Raw genomic sequence first — 22,308 nt, 5'->3', positions numbered from 1 at the left:
ACTAGAATGTGAATTCCAGGAAAATGTGCTATATTTGATGCTGTACCCACCCCACCCCCAACCCACAGCACCTAGAACAGTGCCTGGTATGCAGTAGGCACTCAATGAACGTCAGCTGAATGAATGTTCCCCAGGCTCTACAGGAGGTCACCTGATTTTTGCAGGAAAATTACCAAAAGAGAGATTTTCTTTCCCATTTTGAAGAGGAGGAACCGAGGTCTGGGCGTCGAGAGGCAGGCCTTGGACACACAGCTCAGGTCCATGTCTTCCTCATTCCCAGGCGCTGGTGCTGAATGGGGAACTCACTGTGGTAGGCTAAGGAATGCACCCCCCACATCCTAACCCCTGGGACCCGTGAATAGGTTACCTAGGATGGAAACACACTTGCTGATGGGATTCAGTTAAGGATCTGGAGAAGGGCATACATCCTAGATTATCTGGGGCTCCAATGTCATCACAAGGGTCCTCAGAACCAGGAGGTTGGGAGATTGGAAGGTGCTACATTGCTGGCTTTGAAGAGGACAGAAGCAGCCACAATTCAAGGAGTGCAGACAGCTTCTGGAAGGTGCAAAATGCAAGGAAAGAGATTGTCCCTTGGAGCCTTCAGGATTGCGTCCCTAAGGACACTTGGTGCTAGGGAAACTGTGACCTCCACATTTTTTAAACATCATGATGGAATAGGTAGAAGCTAAAATTTACCATCTTACCCACTTTTTAAATTCTTACAATTCCCCTCAACTTTATTGAGAAAGAATTGGCAAATATAATTGTATTTATTTAAAGTGGGCTGTGTGATGACTTGATGTATGTATACATTGTGGAATGGCTACTCAACACTGGTGGGCAACCATCCCCACCATCTGTCTCCAGAACTTTCTCAGCTTCCCAAAATGAAGCTCTGTCCTCATGAAACACTGACCCCACCCCCGACCCTGCTCCCACCACCTACTTCCTGTCTTTATGGATCTAACTCCTCTAGGGACCTCATAGAAGTGGAACCCTACAGGAACTGTCCTTTTGTGTTTGGGTGCACTGAGTATAATGTCCTCTAAGTTCATCCATCTTATAACATGCGTCAAAATCTCCTTCCCTTTTCGTGAATCGTATTCCGTTGTGTGGATGGACCACGTTTTGTTTACCCATTCACCTGGCGATGGTCCCTGGGATTGCTTCAACTCCGGCTATGGTGAATCGGGATGCCAGGAACATGGGTGTCCCCATATACGTTCGAGTCCCTGCCCTCAGTTCTCTTGGTTATAGACCCAGACATGGGACTGCTGGATCACGAATGATGCTTCACTGTGAGGACCTGCCATGCCGTTTTCCACAGCTCCAACCTCTCATCCTTGCCAACACCAGTTTCCTCGGTTCTCATAACCACCCTCTGAGTGGGGTTAAGGTAGCATCTTATTGGCATCACCCCGGCTCATCGCTCAACAGTGTGGAGTGGTTGTCCGTTGCCTTCTCCCTTCTGGCACTTCCCGACGAGAACATTCTCCTGGGACTTCCTCTTCATCTTCCAAGTCATGACATTCCAAATGTGGCAGGTGCGTGTCTCTCCTCTGGGCTGCGTCATGGGGTGGGGAGCGTCTGAGAGTCAGGAGCTTTTCCCTCTGGAGACACAGGTCTGTCTTCAGCTCAGGAAATGTTTGCCCATTATTGCTCCGTGGCTCTGTCTGCTTTGTCTGTCACGGGGGTGTCGGGAAGTCCTTCCCAATTGGAGGTCCCTGCCTTGTACCTCCGAGTGTCTTTGCAGGGCGGCCTTTCTTCCACCAGTCCCCCTGGCCAGTGGTCTGGCACCAGCAGTGGCCATCCTTCCTTCCCCTGGGCTGAGTGATGGCTCGACCACCCGAAGGCTAAGCGCTGTCAGCAGCTCCGAGATGACTCCTAATTCTCTCTGCAGAGCTCCTCGTCATGCCCCGAGGATGTGCTGTTCCCGCCCTCCCCGTCACTCTGTCTTCATAGCAGGCCCCTGGGACAGCCTTCTGCTCCCCGGTGACTAATCCTGTTGGCAGCTGTCATCTCCCAGGCATCTCTACTCTGTCCATTGTCCCTTCAGCAGACAGGCTGGTTGGGTGGAAGGTGACGATGGTAATTATCGAAGCCGAACCATGAATCCACAGGGGCTCACCACGCTGTCTACATATTCTCTCTACTTTTGCATATGTTTGACATTTTCCATAACAAAAAGATTTCTAAAAAGCCCACGGGATAGCTAGTGTGAGATGACACCTGTACCAGGCTCTCTCCTGAAATGCTGTCCGAAACTTACAAAAGGTTCAACGCCGGCAGGTGCGTCAGTAGATGAGTAGCTAAATAAAGGACAGTTCAGCTCATCCATGGAGCCCCCCGTAGACATAAAGAAGGACGAGCAAGTTCTCTCCAAACTAACACAGAACTAGGACCAAGATGTCCTAAGAAGTGAAAAAGAGTAGGGGGCGCCCTGCTGGCTCAGTCGGTGGAGAATGAGACTCTTGATCTCGGGATCGTGAGTTCGAGCCCCATGTTGGGTGAACTGATGACTTAAAAATAAAATCTTAAAAAAAAAAAAAAAAGACATGAAAAGAGCAAGTACATTCGTTGTGGCACTAGTCGCCATTATCAAAAGGTGGAAACAACCGAGACATCTGTCAGCTGGTGAGCAGACTAGGATCCATCCCGACAACAGACTACTGTTCAACCATTAAGAGAAACAAAACACCCACATTTACTGCGATGCAGATGAACCTTGAAATCATTCTGTCTAGGAAAAGAAGCCTGATCAAAAGACAACATTTTATATGATTCCACTTATTTATTTATGTTTACGGTTTTTTTTTTTTGTTTTGTTTTGTTTTACGTAGGCTCCATGCCTAGTGTGGAGCTCAGTGCAGAGCTTGAACCCAAGACCCTAATATCAAGACCTGAGCTGAGACCGAGTCCAACCCTTAACCCAGTGAGCCACCCAGGCGCCTCTAGGATTTTATTTTTAAGTAATTGCTACACCCAATGTGGGGCTCGAACCCACAACCCCAAGATCAGGCTGGCCAGGCTAAAAAATTGACCATTTTTTAAAAGATTTTATTTATTTATTTGACAGACAGAGATCACAAGTAAGTAGAGAGGCAGGCAGAGAGAGAGAGAGAGAGGAGGAAGCAGGCTTCCTGCTGAGCAGAGAGCCTGATGCGGGGCTCGATCCCAGGACCCTGAGATCATGACCTGAGCCGAAGGCAGAGGCTTAACCCACTGAGCCACCCAGGCACCCCTAAAATGGCTAATTTTATGTTATGTGAATTTTATCTTAATTTTATAAAAACAGTAAAAAAAAGAGAGAAAGACAATCATCGAGAGGCACTTATTTAGTTTACGAGTAAAATAAGTTTTTCCAAAGAGGAAAAGAAAATCAAGGACGGAACAATGTACACAGGTGCTAACATTTGTGTTTACTGTTAAAGAAAAAAGAGTACATGCATATGTATCAGAAAGACACAGCGCTCTTCTACCCCCCCCTTGCCCAGAAGACTGAGGCTTGGAGCTTTGTGGCCTGGGTTCAAATCCGCCTGGGTTCTTTACTGGCTGGGGAGCTGGGGTGAGTGACTTGGGGACTCTGTGCCTCAGTTTCCCCACCGTGCAATGGGGAAGATAGCAGAGCCGCCTCGGGGGTCTGTGATGAGGGTCCGGCCCGGCACATAGGGAGCACTCCATGAACTGGGGGGTCTCGTCGTGTCCCGAGAACCAGATGGGGAAGCTCTCGGGGTCCGGCTGCTCTCTTCGCTCCTCCTGGCCTGCGTCTGACCTCCTCTGGGCCTTCCCCTGGCCCTCCAGGACCCTCCACCTCCCAGCCTCATTCCCAGGCATCTGGCCAAACTCCCCGCCCATGTGGTCCATCCTCCCGGCTCAGCTGCTTCCTGTGTTCAGACAAAGAGAGCTCTGTCCCCAGGCCACCCGGCACAGCACAGACTCCAGGCACCCCCTCCTGCCATGTGTGTTTGTCCCCTGTCCTGGCCCTGAACTCCTGGGCATGCTCCGCCCACCCTGTCTCCATCCCTTCCTCAAGCCCGGGTTAATGGACATCGGGGGGTCTCCTAGCCCAGGACACACACGGTGGTGTCATGTCTGCCCGAGGGGACTTGAGGACTGCACAGAAAATCATGAGGGTGGGAGGGGTACACGTGGGAAGAATGAGTGGAGCTGGAATGACTCAGACATTCCCTCGTGACCTCCACAGGGGACAGCAGTGTGGGGTGCTCAGGGTAACAGGGACAGGTGACAGTAGGAGCTGGGAGCGAAGGACAGACAGCGTGACAGCAACAGGTGACAATGAGGACACAGCGTGACAGCAACAGGTGGCAAAGAGGAGACAGGCTGACAGCGACAGATGACATAGTAATAGAAGAGCTTCCCCTCCCCCGGGACTGGTGTACCGTTGGTGGGGAGGCTGGAATCCGGTGGTAAAGGACAATGAGACAGTGTGTGAACATGACAGGCGGCAGTGGAGAAGCAGTACGGCGATGAGAGATGACAACGTTAAGACAGTTTCTGATGGTGATGGACAGAAGGAAGATGTCGGAAGGTGTGACGGGAACAGGGTTGATGACAAGCTGGGAGCAGCACAGCCGATAGGACCTTTGCCATCGACTTTGTCATCAGGTGACTCAAGGGACCTTTCCTTGGGTCTGGGAAATGCACCCTTTATGAGACAGATCCGATGACAGGACTTCTAGACACCCATTTGCCTGGATCCCACTTTCCTGGCGCCCTCACAGCAAGGTGGGGATATGCCCCCCCTACGTCCCTCCAGCCAGGCACCCCCTGCCCCCATATTTGACAGATGCTGGCATTGGAAGAGGTGGGAACCCCCCGGGCACCGTTTTGCTGAGGGTGGCACTGATTTCAGGCGTCTGGGACCATTAAGCTTCATCTGAGCCCCGGGGAGTAGAGAGGGACAGAAGGTGTCTTTGTGGGACCAGATCTGTGGGCAACTGGGGAGTCACCCTGCTGGCTGCTTTTCTCCCCTGTGGAGGGATCTGTGTGCAACCAAGAGCCTTTTCTGTAGAGGGTGATTTCTGTCGCTTGCAGTCTAAAAACTGTGGCACTCTGGGGGCCGGTACAACCATTAACAGGTGACAAAGTCACAGCAACAAGGGGAAGGTGTAAAGACGGCAACACAAACGTGACAGGCAGCAGAGTAACCAGAATACAGCAAGGTGTTCCATCGATGGGTGACAGTGAGAGGGTGACTGCAGTGAGTGACAGGTGACCTTGTAATGGGGACTTGGGGATGCGGCACTAGTGAAAGGGAAACTGTGACATGCTCTGCCCTTACAACAGTCTCTGGGTGGCACTGGGATGCTGGGGGGAGTGTGGGTGAGAGCCTAAATGCCCCCTCAGGACAGTGCGATGTGACGGAGTGACAGCATAGGTTACAGAAAGATCCAGGTGGGGGATGGTGTGGCGGGAGAGGTGGCACAATGACCAGGTACACTTGCTCCTCGCTGTCATTGAGAACTTCTGCTCAGCTCCCCACCTCCTCCGGTTCACCAAACCCTGTGGATTCCCTGTCCTCTGCTTCCAGAGAGCAGATGGGGAGAATTCTAGAACTGAAACTGTCTGATCCACCAGGCTTCCTGGGCTCCTCCCAGCTTCCGCACAAGCGCTGGGCTGCTTCTGGGGCCCGCGGTGCCTATCCCCGTGCCCACGTGAGACACACCTGTTAGGTGAAGCATAGACCAGGGTGGGCCCCGGCAAAGGAGCCTGGGTATTGGTGACAGAAGTGTCCCCAGAAGCTGGCTCACCCATGACAGCCCCTGGGTCCTGCCACACTAGAATCCCACCTATCACTGCTGTTCTGGTTGATCCTGGGGTTCCTTCCCGGGCTTACCAACTCCCCCGGGAACACCAATCCAGCTGCTCCCAGACCAGACCCCGTTCTAACCCCCACAGTGCAGCTTCTAGAGTGATTCTCCTTCCTGGGAGCCCGGCCATGTGAGGGGAGCCTCCTGAGGGCTCCTGGCATCCGCTTACCTGGCCAGACTCTCTCTTCCCCTCTCTCCCTTTCTCTGCTCCCCCAAAGCTCTAGCCTCATTCAGTTCCCGCAATTTCCACGCCCTCTTGTCTCCTGGCCTTTGTCTGAGCTGTTTCCCCTGTGTGTCCTTCCCTCCCTGTCTCTGATCTGCTCCTTTCTACTGAACCCTCAAGCCTCCCATCCCCAAAGAGAATGCTCCTTTCCTCCGCTCCTCCAACCCAGGAGTCCCTCTCTCCATCCCAGGAGTGCCGGGGTCCAGGTCTGTCCCCTGACACCCACACTGGGCGATTATGAGCCTCTCCCTCGTAGGGTTTTTAGTTATTCAATGAGATAATGTGTATGACACCCTCAGCACCAAGACGGGCATATCAGCATGGAATAAATATGAGCTCAAATTATTTTTACTATTTATTTATTACCTTCCTGAAGTGCTGTGATGGAGGTATGATCAGCACAATCAGCTTGCGGAATTCAATAGGATAAACCAACAATTTGGGAGTGGGGCACCCAGGGGAGGGGCTTTTAGAACCGGGTTTTGCCAGGAGCATAGGAGTTTGCTGAGTGGAGTAACTAAGTTTCAGGTCCAATGAACAGCTCAAACTTGATCGCCACCCTAACTGGTGGTGTCTGTTCTCAAAGGCGATGAAGTGGTGGTTGGAACCCAGAAATTTTCACTCAGCGTGTCCAGTACAAACTGGCAGCTAAAATTCTGGCCCGTGAGAAAAACTGGGGTTCAGAAAGTCTAGACCTTCTGGATTCTCAAACTCTTCATTTTAAGAATCAGATGAAAAATGTGGACTTTCTCCCCAGGAAAGGCATCTTTGCCCCATGTTTCCAGTACATTCTTAGGGGCCTCCGGATCTTACTCTAGTGAAGAATCCGGGCTCCAGGAGCCGCCAGGTGAGTTCCCAGCGTCACTCCTGGAATTCTCTCGGCTCGAGGGAAGGGGAGGTGGCTTGGGAGGACGAAGGAGGACCTCCTAGGTGAGTCCCGGGACCTCCCGGCCCCGGCTTTCTTCCCGGCCGCCCCCAAATTAGAGTTCCACCTCAGGGCTACCTCCAGATCAATTCCTACCCGAAAACGCGGTCCCCGCAGCCCACCCGCTCCCTCCGCCAAGCGCCCCGAGCCCCCCCATCCAGCGGCTCAGCCCCGGCCACAGCTCTGCGTCCCCCTCCCGTTTCTCCAGCCCCTCCGAGCCTCACCCGCAGCCCCGGGCCCTCCCCCGGCTCCAGCCCCTCCCCCAGTCCAGATCGGAGCCCCCCGGCCCCCGCCCCGGGAGCTTCGAGGTGCAAACGCGCCCTCCCCCGACTCCTCCCGCCCCCAACTCCCCCCCGAGCGGCGGCTCCGGGCTGCGATCGCGGCGGGGTCGGCCTCTCGGTTCGCGTTCCCGCCCCCGGCGCCCCGCGCGGCGCGAGCCACCCCTGGAGCGCGGAGCCCCGCGTCCGCTCGCCGTGCCGGCCTCCACGCGCGCCGGCTCGCAGGTCGGGGGAGCGCGGGGCCCGCGGCGGGGCGCGAACGGGGACGGCGGGGCCGGGGAGGCCGGGGCGAGGGAGGGGGAGGGGATTCCTTTGTTCGCGGCGGCAGCCCCGGGCCCACCCGCTCCCCTCCCCGCGCGGGGCCGGGGCGCCCCACCCGCAGGTGAGGGCGGAGCCGAGCGTGGTCGCAGCTCGGGGGGCCTCGGTCCTCTGGCCCTGCCGGGTGGAGAGCGTGGCCCGCGGGCCCCTCCTCGTCCGCGGAGCCCGGGACCGCTCGCTTCCCGCCCGCGCCGCGCGCGCCGTCCCCGCTCATTCATTCGAGCACCTCCCGGGCGCGGGGCGCGGAGGCGGGGCGGGGGTGGGGGGGGTGCCGGGTCAGGCCGGGCCAGGGCCCCCGGAGCCTGGCGGAGGCGGGGAGGGAGGCTGCGCGGGCCCTGAGGCTGCCTGGAGAAGGCGTCCTCGGGGCGCAGACTGGCGTGGAATGGCTTGGAAGCGGGAAGGGGGTGTCCCTCCCCAGCCAGGTCGGCTCCTCTCTGCCTCTCCGCCAAAGCTGACAAGGGTCTCTTCCTTCCCCAAGGACCTTGGGACCAGGTCAGGCTCTCTCTGCCCAAGGCCCAGAGAGGGGCAGCCAGCTGCCCAATGGCACACCGCATAGTCCTTGCCTGTTCCCTACCTAGGCCCAGTTCTTCTCCCTGGTCTGGAAAGGAGGGCCTGAAAGGGCTCCCCAGAAGGCCATTTATTCTACCATCTGTCCCTCCAAATATTCAGCTTTCTTCCTCCTACCCTCAGCTGGTCATCTCCTAACCAGGAGTGGTCCTGTCCTCATGCCCTCCCTCCCCTCCTTCAGGTCCTGGAGAGAACAAGCCACCTCCTGGAGGGGGTGGGACACCGGCCCCCACCTCTTCCCCTCCCTCCCTTCTGCCTAGGCTCCAGCACTCACCCACAGCCAGCCCCTCACTAACTGTGTGATGGCCTTAGTTTGCTTGTCCGCAAAGTGGGCACAAAAGCTATTCCTTCCCTGCTGGGTGGAGGGAGTGCCCTACGGAGAAGGTGCACCTGTGACCTATCTCCTCACCCACCCCGTCCCCCTCTGCCCTCCCAGCCAGGTTTCTGGGAGTCTCCTCAGTGCCTACTGCCTGCTTTGGAACCAGTCTCCACCTCATGGTGACTCCACCTCCTCATTTTCCCTGGAATTCTGTCCTCTCCTCTCTCATCTGGACCCCTGCCCCAGCCTCCTCCACTGCATGCTTCCTCCCAGGTTCCTGCGAGCTTTCCCACACTCCAAACACCCGTTCTACTGTGTTCCTCTACTTCAAGCCCTTTAAGGGCTCTCCATCACCCTGGATCTACAGGTAGAAGCTCCACGACACAGTGCGCTCCTGCGACACCAGCCCATCTGTCCCTCTCTCCCTCTGCTCTCACTGTGCACTTGGCCCCAGCACCTTCCTCTTGGCTAACTCCATCTCTGAGACATCACACCTCCTCCAAGAAGCCTGCCCTGACTGATTGTTCCTCTGCTTCTGGGTCAGGGCTGGATGCCTCCCTGGGCTCTAGTAGTTCCCCCACCTCCCACCCCCCACCCCCCATTTCCCCTAGCCCTGCAGTCATCCCAGTGCTCCTGGTTCTGTGTAGTCTGTGGCCAAGGGCTTCTGCCGGGGTTGACTCTCTTTCCTCTCGGCAGCCTCTAAGAGACGACACATCGTGGTTCTGAAGGGTCTGGCAAGGAGAGGGGCTGGTGCTTTCACCATGGCCTGGGGCCCCCTGGCTCGACTCCTGCTGGCCTGGACGGCCCTGTTGTGCTTGGTGGGAGTCCAGGGCCGTTGGGACAAGGCCTTGGAGTCTGCAGGTCCTGGACACGTGCGGAGGAGAGGCGGCCCAGGCATCTTGCAGGGGTGCGTGGTACCGGGCGTGCTGAGAGGGTGTGGGCTGGGCTGGGTTGTCCTGTTGTGTGGGGGGAGCAAGGCCCGGGGAACATCCCACAGGGCCGGGGCTCACCAGCTGCGCCACGCTCTCCCGAAGGCCCAACGTGTGCGGCTCCCGTTTCCACACCTACTGCTGCCCCGGCTGGAGGACGTTGCCAGGCGGGAACCAGTGTGTTGTTCGTGAGTGCCACTGCCATCTGGAGGTGGGGGGCTGGTGCTCAGGCTGGGACGCTGGGGCAGCTCTCTGACCTGCTGGCAAGCCGAACCCCACTTCCAAGCGGACTTGGCTAGGGGCGTCAGGCTGAACCATGGGATTGGCCCTTGCCTGTCCTCAGGCTCCCAGGCCACCTGCCATGTTCCTGTCCTTTGCCTTACTACTTCCCTGTCTCTGCCCGCCTGCCTCCCCCTCTCATTCTCTGTCTCTCCCCCATCTCTGTCTCTACCTCTCTGTTGGTCTGCACCTGCCACCTCGGGATTCCAGAATCTGATCCCACTCCCAGGAGAGCCCTCGGGCCCAACACCACGGTCACCGACCCAGCATGTTCAGTTTCTGTCCTCGCCGCTCAGCACTTCTGGCCCAAAGAGCCCAGCTCCCGATGGCTCCAGTAGACATGCAGAACCTTGCCTGGGCACTGATGGGGTGGGGAGGGCACAAGAGTCAGGTCCTGGTCCTGACTGTCATCTGCTGTGCCCCTTCCAGCCGTCTGTAGGCATGCCTGCGGCGAGGGCTTCTGCTCCCGACCCAGCCTGTGTGCCTGTGCTGATGGGAAGCTGGCCCCCAGCTGCGGGGTGACCCGAGGTGAGCGGGGGAGAGGGGAAATGGCCCCCAGGGGACCCGAGGAGAAGGGTAGAGGCTTCCAGATGTCACTGGGGCGGGGGGGTGGTGCACAGGTTGGTTTTGCCGCAGCACCGAGAGGACCAGAGCTGGGCCAGGCAAGCCTAGTGCTGCGGCTGTTCACGGGCCTCGTGGGGCTCGTCGCTTTACTGTGTGTCCCTCCTCTCCGTCCTTAGGGTCAGGGTGCAGCGTGAGCTGCATGAACGGGGGCAGCTGCCGAGGGGAGTCCTGCCTCTGCCAGAGGGGGTACACTGGCACTGTGTGTGGGCAGCGTGAGTACCCGCCAGGAACACCTTGGCCTGGGATCCCGGTGGGCGGTCTCTGATGTCACCTGCCCACCGCCCATGGGTCCTTTTCCTGTGACCAGGGTTTGGAGGGAGGTGCTCACCGTCACAGTCTTATTATTGGGTCTGGGCCCACTGGTGGGGACTCCTAGATGAAAATGGGCTTTTCTGGGCCCCAGCTCCCTCTGCTGCTAGGGGACATCAGGCTACCGTCCCCTCTTCTTCCGCAGCTGTCTGTGACCATGGTTGCCACAACGGGGGCCGTTGCATCGGACCGAACCACTGCGCCTGTGTGTATGGCTTCATGGGGCCTCAGTGTGAGAGAGGTACCAAGCTGGGCATGGAGGGAGGGGTTTGGGTGGATGGAGGGGGCTTCCTGGCAGCCTCTGAGATGTAGCCAGGCCCTGGGAAGCTCCAGCTGGCCTCCTTTCTGTTGTCTCTGGTGCTGTGAAGGGCAGAGAAACTGTTGCTCCGGAGAAGGGCGTCAAGGAGGGCTTCCTGGAGGGAGTGATAAGTCAGAGTTCATGAGAGGGGCCAGCCCCCTTTTATTGCAAACCCCCTCCCCACCCACTGTCAAAATCCTCAACGGTGTTTTGTGGAAAGTTGGTGCTGGGGAGGTGGAAACAGCTGGACGCCAATCCCGGGCTGGGCCGGGGCCCAAAGCTAAGTGGGTGGTTGAGGTTCTTGCGGAAGATCCGGGAGGGTGACTCAGGGTGCAGAGAACTCACGGAGCCCATGGGAAGCTGGGAAGGAGAAAGCCAACAAGAGCAGGCAGCATGGGACATGCCCAGGCTGGGAGGCTGGTGGGGTCTCGGCTGTGAGGGCAGTCAGACCGCCCCGTGCAGGGCCCAGGCCCCGGGGATGTGGGCAGGGCCTGGGACTGACCCCGGCGTTGGAAGGTGCTCCTGGGAGAGGACGCACATCGGTGACCGAAGCCCGGGCGGAGAGGGTGTAGCCATGAGTCAAAAGCCGGGGCTGGGAGGGTCACCTCGGCACAAGGGGTGGGGTGCTTTTTGAAACTGGAATTTGGGCTGACTGAGGGGGAGGGAGGATCAGTGGGGAGGGTGAGAGAGGGGAGGCCCAAGTGGGTGGTGGATGGTGAGGGCCCCCAGAGAGGCCAGAGCAAGGGGGAGTCCTGAATTCTGGGTGAATTAGGTGAGATTCTAGAACTGTTTTGGCTTCGGGGAGTCAGGACCACCGTGGATTTCTATGCAGCTCCTCCTCCCCCTGGGTCTAGGGGGCTGGCTTTGGCTTCTCCTTCTGGGAGGGGCTTCCCTTGGTCCATTGCCAGTCCCTTGATTGGAACCATCTGGAGGTTGGAGCCAGGAAGCCACATCTGAGCCCGTGTCCCGAGGCGGGGACACCGATGAGACCCCTTTGGCTGGGTTCAGTGTTCAGGGGTGTGGTGTTGTGGGCCCAGAGCCTTCGGGTAGATGCTGGGTCCTTCCTTGGGTCTGGGAGATTTGGCAGGGCAAGATACAAGATTGTGGATGAGACAGGCTCTCCTGCTGGGTGTCTGTGGTCTCTGCCCAGACCAGAAGGGAGTGGGGGGCTGGGGGAGTGGTCACATTCTCCCGATGTGCCCTGGGCTTTGCGAGCTTGGAGGTCCTGGCCTCCTTTTTGGAGGTTGGTTGGAGAAGGCTTTGGAGAGGAGGGGATTTGAAGGGTGAATGAATGGCTGCAGGGATGGAGAGGCTCTGGGGTGCGAGGCAGCTGGAGGCCAGCTCCCCAAATCCATCCGTCTCGCAGACTACCGCACGGGCCCCTGCTTCGGTCAAGTGGGCCCCGAGGGCTGCCAGTACCGGCTCGCAGGTCTCGTGTGCACCAAGGCGCTCTGCTGTGCTACCGTGGGCCGTGCCTGGGGCATCCCCTGCGAGCTCTGCCCTGCGCAGCCGCACCCCTGTCGCCGGGGCTTCATCCCCAATATCCACACAGGGGCCTGCCAAGGTAAGCGAGTCCGCGAGGACGGACGAAGGCGCGGGCAGCCGGGGCTGAGTGGGAGCCCTCGCGGCCTTGCTTCTTCCCTCCGACGGGCCCCTCATTCCCTTGCAGATGTGGACGAGTGCCAGGCTGTCCCGGGCCTGTGCCAGGGCGGCAGCTGCCTCAACACCGTGGGCTCCTTTGAGTGCCGCTGCCCGCAGGGACACCGGCTCAGTGAGAACAGTGCCAAGTGTGAAGGTGGGCCATGGGGAGGGGGATGGGAGGGGGTGAGTAGTAACCTCCCCTGTGCTCAGGCTCCCCGGCAAGGAGTAGGAGAGGGGCGGGAGGGCTGCTGGTGGACCCTCTTCTGACGGGCGTCCGTCTACACAGATGTGGATGAGTGTCTCAGCGTGCCGGGCCTCTGCTCTGGGGGCGACTGCACCAACACCGGTGGGAGCTTCGTGTGCACCTGTCCCCGTGGGTTTGCCAGCAGCCTGGATGGCTCCCGCTGCCTGGGTGAGCGGGGGCCTGAGGGGCCTGGAGGGACAGAGGGCAGAGAGGAGAGGGGTCCTTTGCTCATCCGTCTTTGCAACCCTCTGGCCTGGGGGCTCCTCCAGCCCTCGGTTTCCATCCTGTCTGGCATTCTGGCGCCCTACCCATCAGCCTTTGTGCTCTCTGGACCCCAGTCTGGCTCTCCGTCTTTGTGCACACTGTAGCTCTCTGGTCCCCTGTCTTGATCTCTTGGACCCGCCAGCCCACTGTCCCTGGCTTCCGCCCTTGCCACGCCCACCTCCCCTCTGCCCCGCCCTCCGCCACTTGGTCCCTCTGTGGCTCTGACTCTAGGGCCCTCCTGCCTCCCGCCCTCCTGACCCTCCAGCCTCCCCCCATCTCTGTCCTTCTTCTGCCCATTGGTTTTTCTGGCTCCCTGCCTATACTCCTCTTTTCACTCCCAGACGCTTTTTAAAAAAAGATTTATTTATTTGAGATTATTTATTTGAGAGAGAGCACATGCTAGCCCGGGCTGGGGGGCACCCCAGAGAGGGAGAGAAGCGGACTCCCCGCTGAGTGTGAGCCCAAGGGGGGGCTCCATCTAACACTCTTGAGATCACGACCTGAGCTGAAATCAAGAGTCTGACACTTAACCGACTGAGCCACCCAGGCGCCCCTTCCAGACACTTCCTATCTTCCCCCACACCCTCTGTTTGAGGTAGGGAAAATGAGGCCCAGAGAGGGTAGGTTCGATTGAGCGAACTCAATAAGTTTAGAACAGATACATGCCTCTACCCATGTCCTACCCAGACACCCCCTCACCCCAGGATGAGGTCCTCTGGGCCATGCCTCCCCCTGGATGCTCACCCTCCTGTAATCCCCCACACCCCGCCCCAGTGGCAGGGGACCCTGGGCTCTCACTCCCTGTCCTGCTGTTTGGATGAACTCATCAGTAGACTTTAGCCATCATCAGTGGCTAATGGGCCAAGCCAGGATTATGGACCCCTGGTGGGGGATGGGCAGAGTTTAGAGAGGAGGGAAGGGGCTTGGCTGTTCCCCAGCATCACCAGGGCCCCTGGCTGGGCCTCCACCAGGCAGGGCCGGGAATATTGTGTTTGGAGTTCTGCCCGTGTGCTGTGGCCAACGTTAGACCTTCTATCCCTCCCCCCTTGGCGGCCGTCATCTCCAGCATCGAAGATACCCCCGGGCAAGTCCCCTGGAATAAGGGGTCCTCTCCCAGCTACTGAACAGTGGAGCTTAGACTTGAACCAAGGTCAGGATGCCTCTGAACACGGGCTTGGGATTCAGTCCTGGGTTCCAAACTGCTACCTGAGCTGCTCACAAGCTCTGTGACCTCGGGCAAGTGTCTTAACCTCTCTGTGCCCCAACTTCCTCATCTGTAAGATGGGGATCACGGCAGTACCTACTGTTGTGGAGTTGTGGAGGGGATTAAATATAATTTTGGAATGATTTGCCGGGTCTGGATATAGTCGACACTCAACACACGTTCACATAGACAAAAGAACAGTGCTGCTGGGGTGCTCAGTGCGGCCTAGATCACAGCGGGTGCTTTAGAAGCTAAAGCAGCATCATTTTTGTTAAAATTCTTATGTTCTGTCTCTGTCTCCCCTACTTGAGAGGCAGCTGCTTGGTTAGATCCCCTGGGGTTCTGGTATCTGATTTCCTGTCCCCTCTCCCTCTCCAGTAGCAGTGTGACCTTGAATGAATCTGTTGACCTCCCCCAACCTGGGCAGGCCTTGTCCCGTGGGGTGGTGCTGGGAGTGCAAAGCCCCAACTCCTCCAGGTGCGCCTGGGGGTCCCCGTGGGTTGGGGCAGGGGAGGCAGAAATATTTGTGTGTTGGTGCGCCCGTGTGGCTTGGGTGGTTGAGCGTCCTACTCTTGAGTTCTACTTGAGTGGTGGCCTCAGGGTCTTGAGATCAAACCCTGAGTGGGCTCCATGCTGAGTGTGTAGCCTACTTGGGATTCTTCCTCTCCCTCGGCCCCTCACCCTGCTTGTGCACGTGCTGGTGTGCTCGCACTCTCTCTCTATCTCTCTCTCTCTCTCTCTCTCTCTCAAAAAAAAGAAATGTTTGCATGTTTTCTCAGCCTGGGGCAGGGCAGGGCATGGGGCTGCTGTCAGGGGCCCTCCCAGCTGGTGGAAGAGGTTTCACTGTGGGCCACTGGCCAAGATTTGTGCATTTTTAAGCTAAAAATACACTCTTTGAGCCTGAGAAATCTGATCACGGCATAATGCTGTTAGACTCCAGAGCAGAATGGGATGGGGAAGGGTGTCCATGGTTCTCCAGTCCAGGAAGCCTTTGCCTCCGTCCCCATGAGGCTTCAGTCGTCAATCCAGCAGTCTGCACCTGGGCCCCTCCTCAAATTCATAGCCTCTTAGGTTTCCCCCAATGCCCAGGGCTATCAGGTGGGGGCACATAGCCACAGATCCCGGTGTCCTCGATGGAGCATCCAGCCTGACCTCCCGCCAGGGCAGCCCCCCAAACCCAGGGGTCTTTCTCATTGTGGTTGAATGCCCGGGGTGACAGGGAGCTTATTACCAATGCCTGCTGTAGGTGTTGGAAGGCTTTTGCTTGGAATGAGCCCAAATCCATCTCCCGGGATAATTTGGAAATCTTCGTAATAAGGTTCTCATTCAGTGAGAATCGGCCACGTGCCAGATATGGGTGCTTCACTTTTTTATCTTGGCAACACTCTTCCAAGGGGAGGTGAATGCTCTGAGCACCCCTGTGCCAGGGATGGGGAAACCGAGGCACAGAGCTGCAAGGAGTCCTGTCCTGCTGGCTGTGCTGGAGCTGAGGTTTGAACCCAGGTCTGGTGACCGATCCTTCCCATCCCCATCGCAGACCACCGGGCTGGCACCTGCTTCTCCACGCTGATTGGAGGCCGCTGTGCTGGAGACCTTGCTGGCCATTACACTCAGAGGCAGTGCTGCTGTGACAGGGGCAGGTGCTGGGCAGCTGGCCCAGCCCCTGAGCCATGTCCCCTGCGGGGCTCTGGTGAGTGGCCTGGGGTTGCCCCTGCCCTCCTCTGCCCCCAGACCTCCCTGCAGAAGAGGGGCCCTGGGGCACAACAGAGGGCCTGACCTTAAACCCTGCTTCTTTGCAGATGAGTTCCAGCGACTGTGTGTGCAGGGACTCCCACTGCTGCCCTCCTACCCTGGCCCCTTCCCCGGTCTCCCTGGCTTTGGGTCCAACGGTGTGGGTCCTGGCCTTGGGCCGGGTCGCCACAGCCCCCATGGCTCCAGTGGGCGTGGTGTTCCCAGCCTGGGCCTTGGCAATGCCCACATTGGTGAGGCCTGGGACTTGGGAAGAGGGATCCAAGACCTGGGCGAGTGGGTCCAGGCTTCAGAGGGTGGGTCAGCGCTTTGGGGGTTGGGGGTCCTGACCTGGGCAGTAGAGGTGAAAGTACTGACAGCGGTCTGGGGTGGGTCTCAAAGTCAGGGTCTGGGCCTTGTGTGAGGGTCTGAAGTTAGGGCACCACGCCGATGTGGGCAGGGTTCCAGCCTCGGAGTGGGCGTCCTAACCCAGAGGCAAGCCCTCAACTCAGGTGCACCTGTTGTTCTCGCTCTCAGGCACAGCCACCTTGAACCGGACCATTGACATCTGTCGACACTTCACCAATCTGTGTCTCAACGGCCGCTGCCTGCCCACCCCTTCTAGCTACCGCTGCGAGTGTAACGCGGGCTACACGCAGGACGTTCGAGGGGAGTGCATCGGTGAGTCCCGGCTGGGTGGGCGGGGCCGCGCCGGCCGGGTGGGCGGGGCCGCGCCTGCCGGGTGGGCGGGGCCGCGCCTGCCGGGTGGGCGGGGGCTCAGGGTCTTCTGCCCGCAGACGTGGACGAATGCGCCAGCAACGCCTGCCACCGCGGGGACTGCGTCAACACCCCCGGCTCCTACCACTGCCGGTGCCACGAGGGCTTCCAGGCGACGCCCGCCAAGCAGGCGTGCGTGGGTATGGCTGTCCACCGGAGAGCGGGGCCGCCGGGACTGCCGGGCGCAGATCTGCGGCCTGAGTCCGGGGCTCACCGCCTGCCGCCTTCCCCCCACCGCAGACGTGGACGAGTGCCTGGTGGGCAGCAGCCTCTGCCGCCACGGCCGCTGCGTCAACACCGACGGCAGCTTCCGGTGTGTCTGCGATGCCGGCTTCGAGCTCGGCCCTGGCGGCAAGAGCTGTGTGGGTGAGTTGGGGATGGGCGGGCGGGTAGGGAGCCTGGGGGCCCCGGTGGCTCCTGTGAGGGCCACTCCCGAGTTCGTGCGGTGAATCCCAGCAAGGGCTGTCTGACCCGGGACCGAAGCGCGTCCTCCGACCTGCTGCGTGGCAGCGAGTCTGGCTGACAGTATGGGATCAGGACCTTGGGGGGGGGGGGGGAGGGCGGGGTGCCTGGGTCAGGCTCCCCGCGGGGCTCGCGGTCTTACACGGGGCAGCGTTCGTTGTGTCGGCGCCTCGCCCCTGTTGGTGGCCAAGTGACGTGGCCGTGTGTGTGGGTGGAGGGCCACGTCTCGCTTCTTCACTCCTCAGCTCATGGACATCGGGGCTGCTTCTACTTTTCGCAATTACGGAGAATTGCGTAGAATTACGGAGAATTTTCGTGGCATCTTTCATTCATATCTTTTCCTTTTCTGGTGCAGTCTTTTTTGTGCAACACTGATACTTTGATATTTGTTCCTGCAGCTACCTCTTCCTTCCAACTAGACCATGTTCTTGTCAGCTATTTTCCCCTTTTGTTTGTTTTAAATTGAGGTGAGATAAATGTCATCATTTAGAAGTGAACATTTCAGTGGCATTTAGTACATGCCCAGAGCCCTGCGACCGCCCCCTCATTTATTTAGCTCTGAACAGATATTTATGGAGCACCTACCTGGGCCAGGAGGGAGATGCAGACTGAGGAGGCAGCCCTGTCGTGCCCCGGGGGGAGCTTGCATTCCAGCAGACAGACTGATATCCAGGCAGACAGAATCACAGACAAGCCACAGGCCGCCCGGTCAGGCCCCCAGCCTCCCTGGGTGGGGTCCTGGGGGCTCAGCGCTCGCTCTGCTGGGCCACCTAGAAGTGAGTGGGAGGTGCTGGTCTGCAGGCAGGGCTGGCCCAGCGAGGGGCCGGGGTGGGATTCAGCCTCCCGGGTGTCCCTAGATCACAACGAGTGTGCCACCACCACCACGTGCACCAATGGAGTGTGCATCAATGAGGATGGCAGCTTCACGTGTCTCTGCAAATCTGGCTTCCTGCTGGCGCCCAGCGGCCGCTCCTGTGTGGGTGAGGCCAGGGGCTGGGTAGGATGGGATAGGATGGAAGTGACGGTGATGGACAGGGAGGGGAGAGATTAGGGGAGGACGTGATGCAGAGCCCCCGTGCCTCCCCCACCCCCACAGACATCGATGAGTGCCAGACTCCAGGCATCTGCGTGAACGGCCACTGCACCAACACCGAGGGCTCCTTTCGCTGCCACTGCCTGGGGGGACTGGCCGTGGGCGCGGACGGCCGCGTGTGCGTGGACACGCATGTGCGCAGCACCTGCTATGGAACCCTGGAGCAGGGCGCCTGTGCCCGCCCCTTCCCGGGTGCAGTCACCAAATCTGAGTGCTGCTGTTCTAGCCCAGACCACGGATTTGGGGAGCCCTGCCAGCCGTGTCCTGCCAAGAACTCTGGTGAGTGTCCTGCTGCCTGACCCTACCTGCCTTTTTCGTCCCTGTACACCTTCAAGTTCATCACCCTGGGGGTGGGAAGGGACAGAGGTCTTGCATGGGTTTTTGGAGGAGGACATCTCTCCACGGGTGACTCTCCCCAAGTAGAGACTGCAGAAAATCACTCTCTCCGTGGGGGGAGGCATCTTGGTCCCAGACTCTTGTGCGATACGTCCTTGGGAGTGGCTGCGGCTCAGCACTGACCACTGGCCCCTCTTCTCCCTGTCCCTGTCACTCCAGCCGAGTTCCAGGTTCTGTGCAGCGGCAGTCTGGGCATCACCACTGATGGTAGAGGTGTGTGGCAGCGGGTGTTGGGAGAGGGCTGGGGGGCACCGTGTCAGTGGGTCTACCCTAGCCAAGTACCACAGGCTGGGGGCTTCAGCAACAGACACGTACTCTCCTGCAGCTCTAGAGGCTCAAAATCTGAGATCAAGGTATAGGCCGCATCGGTTCCTTGTAAGACTGTGAAGGAGGAGCCCTTCCTTGCTTCTCTTCTAGCTTCTGGTGGTCAATGACAACCTCTGGTGTTCCTTGCCTTGTAGAAGTATCCCTCCGTTTTCTGCCTCCATCTGTACGTGGGGCTCTCCCTGCGTGTGTGTCTGTGCAAATTTCTCCCTTTTGTAAGTAGACAATCATACTGGCGTGGATTGGGAATCTACTCTCATGACCTTGTTTTAATAGGATTACCTCTGTCGAGACCTGCTCTCCATGTGAGGCCCAGGGCTGAGGTCCTGGGGGTTAGGACTTTAACGTATGAATTTGGGGAGGACACGATTCAGCCCACAGAGCTGGGGATGGTGGATGTGTAAAGCTGTGCTTTCCCCCACGCCTCCTTTCCCTCCTGAGCTGTGTTTTCTGGCCCACTCACTCTGCAACCTCTGTGATTCTTTCGGTTGCCCCCACACCCGGACAGTCCCTACTCTGGGATGCCTGGCTGATCTCCTGGGGCCGGCAGGTCTCAGCCCAAAGTGCCTGATCTGTAGAGTTGAAACTTGCAAGGAAAGGAGATTCCCCAGGTGTGTGTCTCCGTGTTTGTTGGCTGAACACACACACACACACACACACACAGAAACAAAAGGACTTAGGATACAGTTGATTTCTCACTGACTGTTGGGCCATCAGGGGAGGACAGATGTCTGGACCACCACACCCTCATCCAGTGAAAGGCATAGGTCCGGAGCCAGATGCCTGGGCTCGAATCCTGGCCCTGCTGTTGACGGATTGAATAATAGGGGGGAAGTTACTTACCCTCTCTGCTTCGGTTTCCTTGTCTGCAAAGTGGGGATAGTAATAGAACCTGTTTCAGGGATGTTATGAAGGTCCGGTGAGTTAATATGCACAAAATAATACACACTCTGTAATATCAGCAATTACGATTGTTTTTATTTTTATCATGTTGCTGCTGTACAAATTTTTGTTCCATGGGTTCCAAACCGAGGACAATCCTCCCTCCCTGCCCCCCCCCCCACGCTGCGCAGGTGCATTTGACAAGGTCTGGAGAAATATCGGGAAGGGTACTGTTGGCATGGGATGGGTAGAGGCCAAAGCATTCTCCAATGCACAGGACAGACCCCACAGCAAAGAATGGCCCCAAAGGTCCACAGTGTCGGGAAACCGGGTTTAGAGGGAAACCGGGCGGTGGGGTGGGGGTGGGGGGGCGCTTCTGGAGACTCCCGTGAGTCCGGCAGCTGCTCGGCCCTCTTCCTGCCGCAGACATCAACGAGTGCACCCTGGACCCCGACATCTGCGCCCACGGCGTGTGTGAGAACCTGCGGGGCAGCTACCGCTGCGTGTGCGGCCGGGGCTACGAGGCGGCTGCCGCCGGCAAGGAGTGCGTGGGTGAGCGCGCCCAGCGGAACGCGGGCAGGTGCGCGGGCCGCCCCCGCTGCACAGCCCTCACCCCGCTCTCCCACCCCGACCCCGCAGACGTGGACGAGTGCGCTCGCAACAGCCTCCTGTGTGACAACGGCTGGTGCCGGAACAGCCCCGGCAGCTACAGCTGCTCCTGCCCCCGGGGCTTCAGCTTCAGACGCGACACGGAGACGTGCGAAGGTATCGGGTCCCAGCAAGCTGCCTGCGGCGGGTGCGCACACACGGGCGTGCACACGGACACCTGAGTGTGGTGTGTGCACACAGACACGTGCTGGAAGATGCATGCATGCTCATTCACCCACACTCACGGGCAAATAGTCCCACTTGGTCTCACACAGTTATACACACGCATGGGTGTCATGCACTCGAACACTCAGACCCACATTCACACACCCACTTACTCTCACACTTGACTCACTTGTACTCACAGCCACACACAGTCGCACGCTTATGCATGCATCCACACCTTCACATGTTCACATGTGTGTGCGTGCAACCAGGCACTCGTACTGGTACTGACTCAGAACACAGATACACCCCCACATTCACGCTCATAGACATTCCCACCCGGTCACGCACATTCTCAAAGAAATGTGTGTGCCCACATTCTCACGCTTTCACATTAGGCTCATGCTTAGGTGTGTGTTCACACACCTGTGCCCTTGTGCACACACACACATGTATACACACACGTGTCCAACCGTGCACACACTTTGCAGCAAGGTCCTTGTTGCCCAGCATGTCCCCCGTGTGTCCCTCCTCAGACCCCGTTCCGTTCAGCCCTTGGAGCTGCCGCTTCCCAGCCACATCCTGGCTTTGTCCTCTCTGGGCTTTCCTCCTGCCTCTCCCTCTCATCCTCTTGTGTCCTGTGATCCCCTTGAAGGTCACTGAGCCCCACTGTGTCTGTCCCTCCCCATCGGTTGCGTGTGTGTGCTCACAGGACCCTGCGTGTCAGCGTGCCTGCATGGGTGTCCCGCACAGCTCAGTGCAAGCACTCGTGTGGGTATCTGCGCGTTCCATCCCTGGGCACCCTGCCTGTGTGTGCACACCGTGTCTGGTCAGGTGCACACATGGACGTGCACGTGGTGGCCCCTGGGGAGGAGGGGGCCCTGGTCAGCTGGGGCTCCCCCTCCAACAGCTCAGGACCCAGTGGGGGGCTGTCCTTGTAGACATCAACGAGTGCCTGTCCAACCCGTGTGTCAATGGTGCGTGCCGGAACCTGGCCGGTTCCTATGCCTGCGAATGCGCCCCCGGCAGCCGGCTGGGGCCCTCCGGCACCGTGTGCCTAGGTGAGAGGGCCCCGAGCCCCATGGAGTAGCAGGGACCCTGCTGCCCAGCCCTGCATCCCATCCCGGGGGAGGGTGGGTCTCTGTGGGTCAGCGTGCAGGTGCGGGCGGGCAGGTGAACTGAGTCACCGCCTGCTCCGCAGACATCACCAGGGGCACCTGCTGGCTCAAGGTCCAGGAGGGCCGCTGTGAAGCGAACCTGCGCGGAGCCTCCCTCCGGTCTGAGTGCTGTGCCACCCTCGGCGCTGCCTGGGGGAGCCCCTGCGAACGCTGCGAGCCTGGTAATGCCCTGGGAGCCCCCCGCGTGAGCTCTGGGGGACCACCCAGGCATGGCCACTGCGGTTGCCTGGGTGCCCGTTCAGAGCACGGGGCTCTTGATAGAGAGAGTGACTCCTGTGCCCACTCTGGTTCTCCCAACCACAGACCCTGCGTGTGCCCATGGCTTTGCCCGTACAGTGGGGCTCACCTGTGAAGGTAACTCCCAGCCCTTCCGTAGTTCACTGCCCCCCCCCGCCCCAG

General features: G+C 58.8%; 1 protein-coding gene across 1 annotated transcript in view; it reads left to right on the top strand.

The window, feature by feature from the left end:
* Positions 1 to 9,201: 9,201 nt before the first annotated feature.
* Positions 9,202 to 22,308, top strand: part of FBN3 (fibrillin 3) — a 52,602-nt gene continuing 39,495 nt past the window's right edge. The window contains exons 1-21 of the mRNA XM_080803117.1: positions 9,202 to 9,371; positions 9,499 to 9,581; positions 10,102 to 10,200; positions 10,413 to 10,508; positions 10,751 to 10,846; positions 12,270 to 12,467; positions 12,573 to 12,698; positions 12,831 to 12,956; positions 15,794 to 15,946; positions 16,056 to 16,238; positions 16,522 to 16,665; positions 16,782 to 16,901; positions 17,002 to 17,127; positions 18,081 to 18,203; positions 18,320 to 18,595; positions 18,872 to 18,925; positions 20,345 to 20,470; positions 20,558 to 20,683; positions 21,673 to 21,792; positions 21,933 to 22,070; positions 22,213 to 22,263. Of these exons, the coding sequence (XP_080659243.1) occupies positions 9,226 to 9,371; positions 9,499 to 9,581; positions 10,102 to 10,200; positions 10,413 to 10,508; positions 10,751 to 10,846; positions 12,270 to 12,467; positions 12,573 to 12,698; positions 12,831 to 12,956; positions 15,794 to 15,946; positions 16,056 to 16,238; positions 16,522 to 16,665; positions 16,782 to 16,901; positions 17,002 to 17,127; positions 18,081 to 18,203; positions 18,320 to 18,595; positions 18,872 to 18,925; positions 20,345 to 20,470; positions 20,558 to 20,683; positions 21,673 to 21,792; positions 21,933 to 22,070; positions 22,213 to 22,263 (2,710 nt within the window). The 5' untranslated portion in view covers positions 9,202 to 9,225. The remainder of the gene's footprint in view (positions 9,372 to 9,498; positions 9,582 to 10,101; positions 10,201 to 10,412; positions 10,509 to 10,750; positions 10,847 to 12,269; positions 12,468 to 12,572; positions 12,699 to 12,830; positions 12,957 to 15,793; positions 15,947 to 16,055; positions 16,239 to 16,521; positions 16,666 to 16,781; positions 16,902 to 17,001; positions 17,128 to 18,080; positions 18,204 to 18,319; positions 18,596 to 18,871; positions 18,926 to 20,344; positions 20,471 to 20,557; positions 20,684 to 21,672; positions 21,793 to 21,932; positions 22,071 to 22,212; positions 22,264 to 22,308) is intronic.

Source organism: Martes martes (assembly GCF_963455335.1).
Source record: "Martes martes genome assembly, chromosome: 1".
Lineage (NCBI taxonomy): Eukaryota > Metazoa > Chordata > Mammalia > Carnivora > Mustelidae > Martes > Martes martes.
The sequence above is the reverse complement of the archived record's forward strand: the minus strand, read 5'-3'. Positions and strand labels throughout refer to the sequence as shown.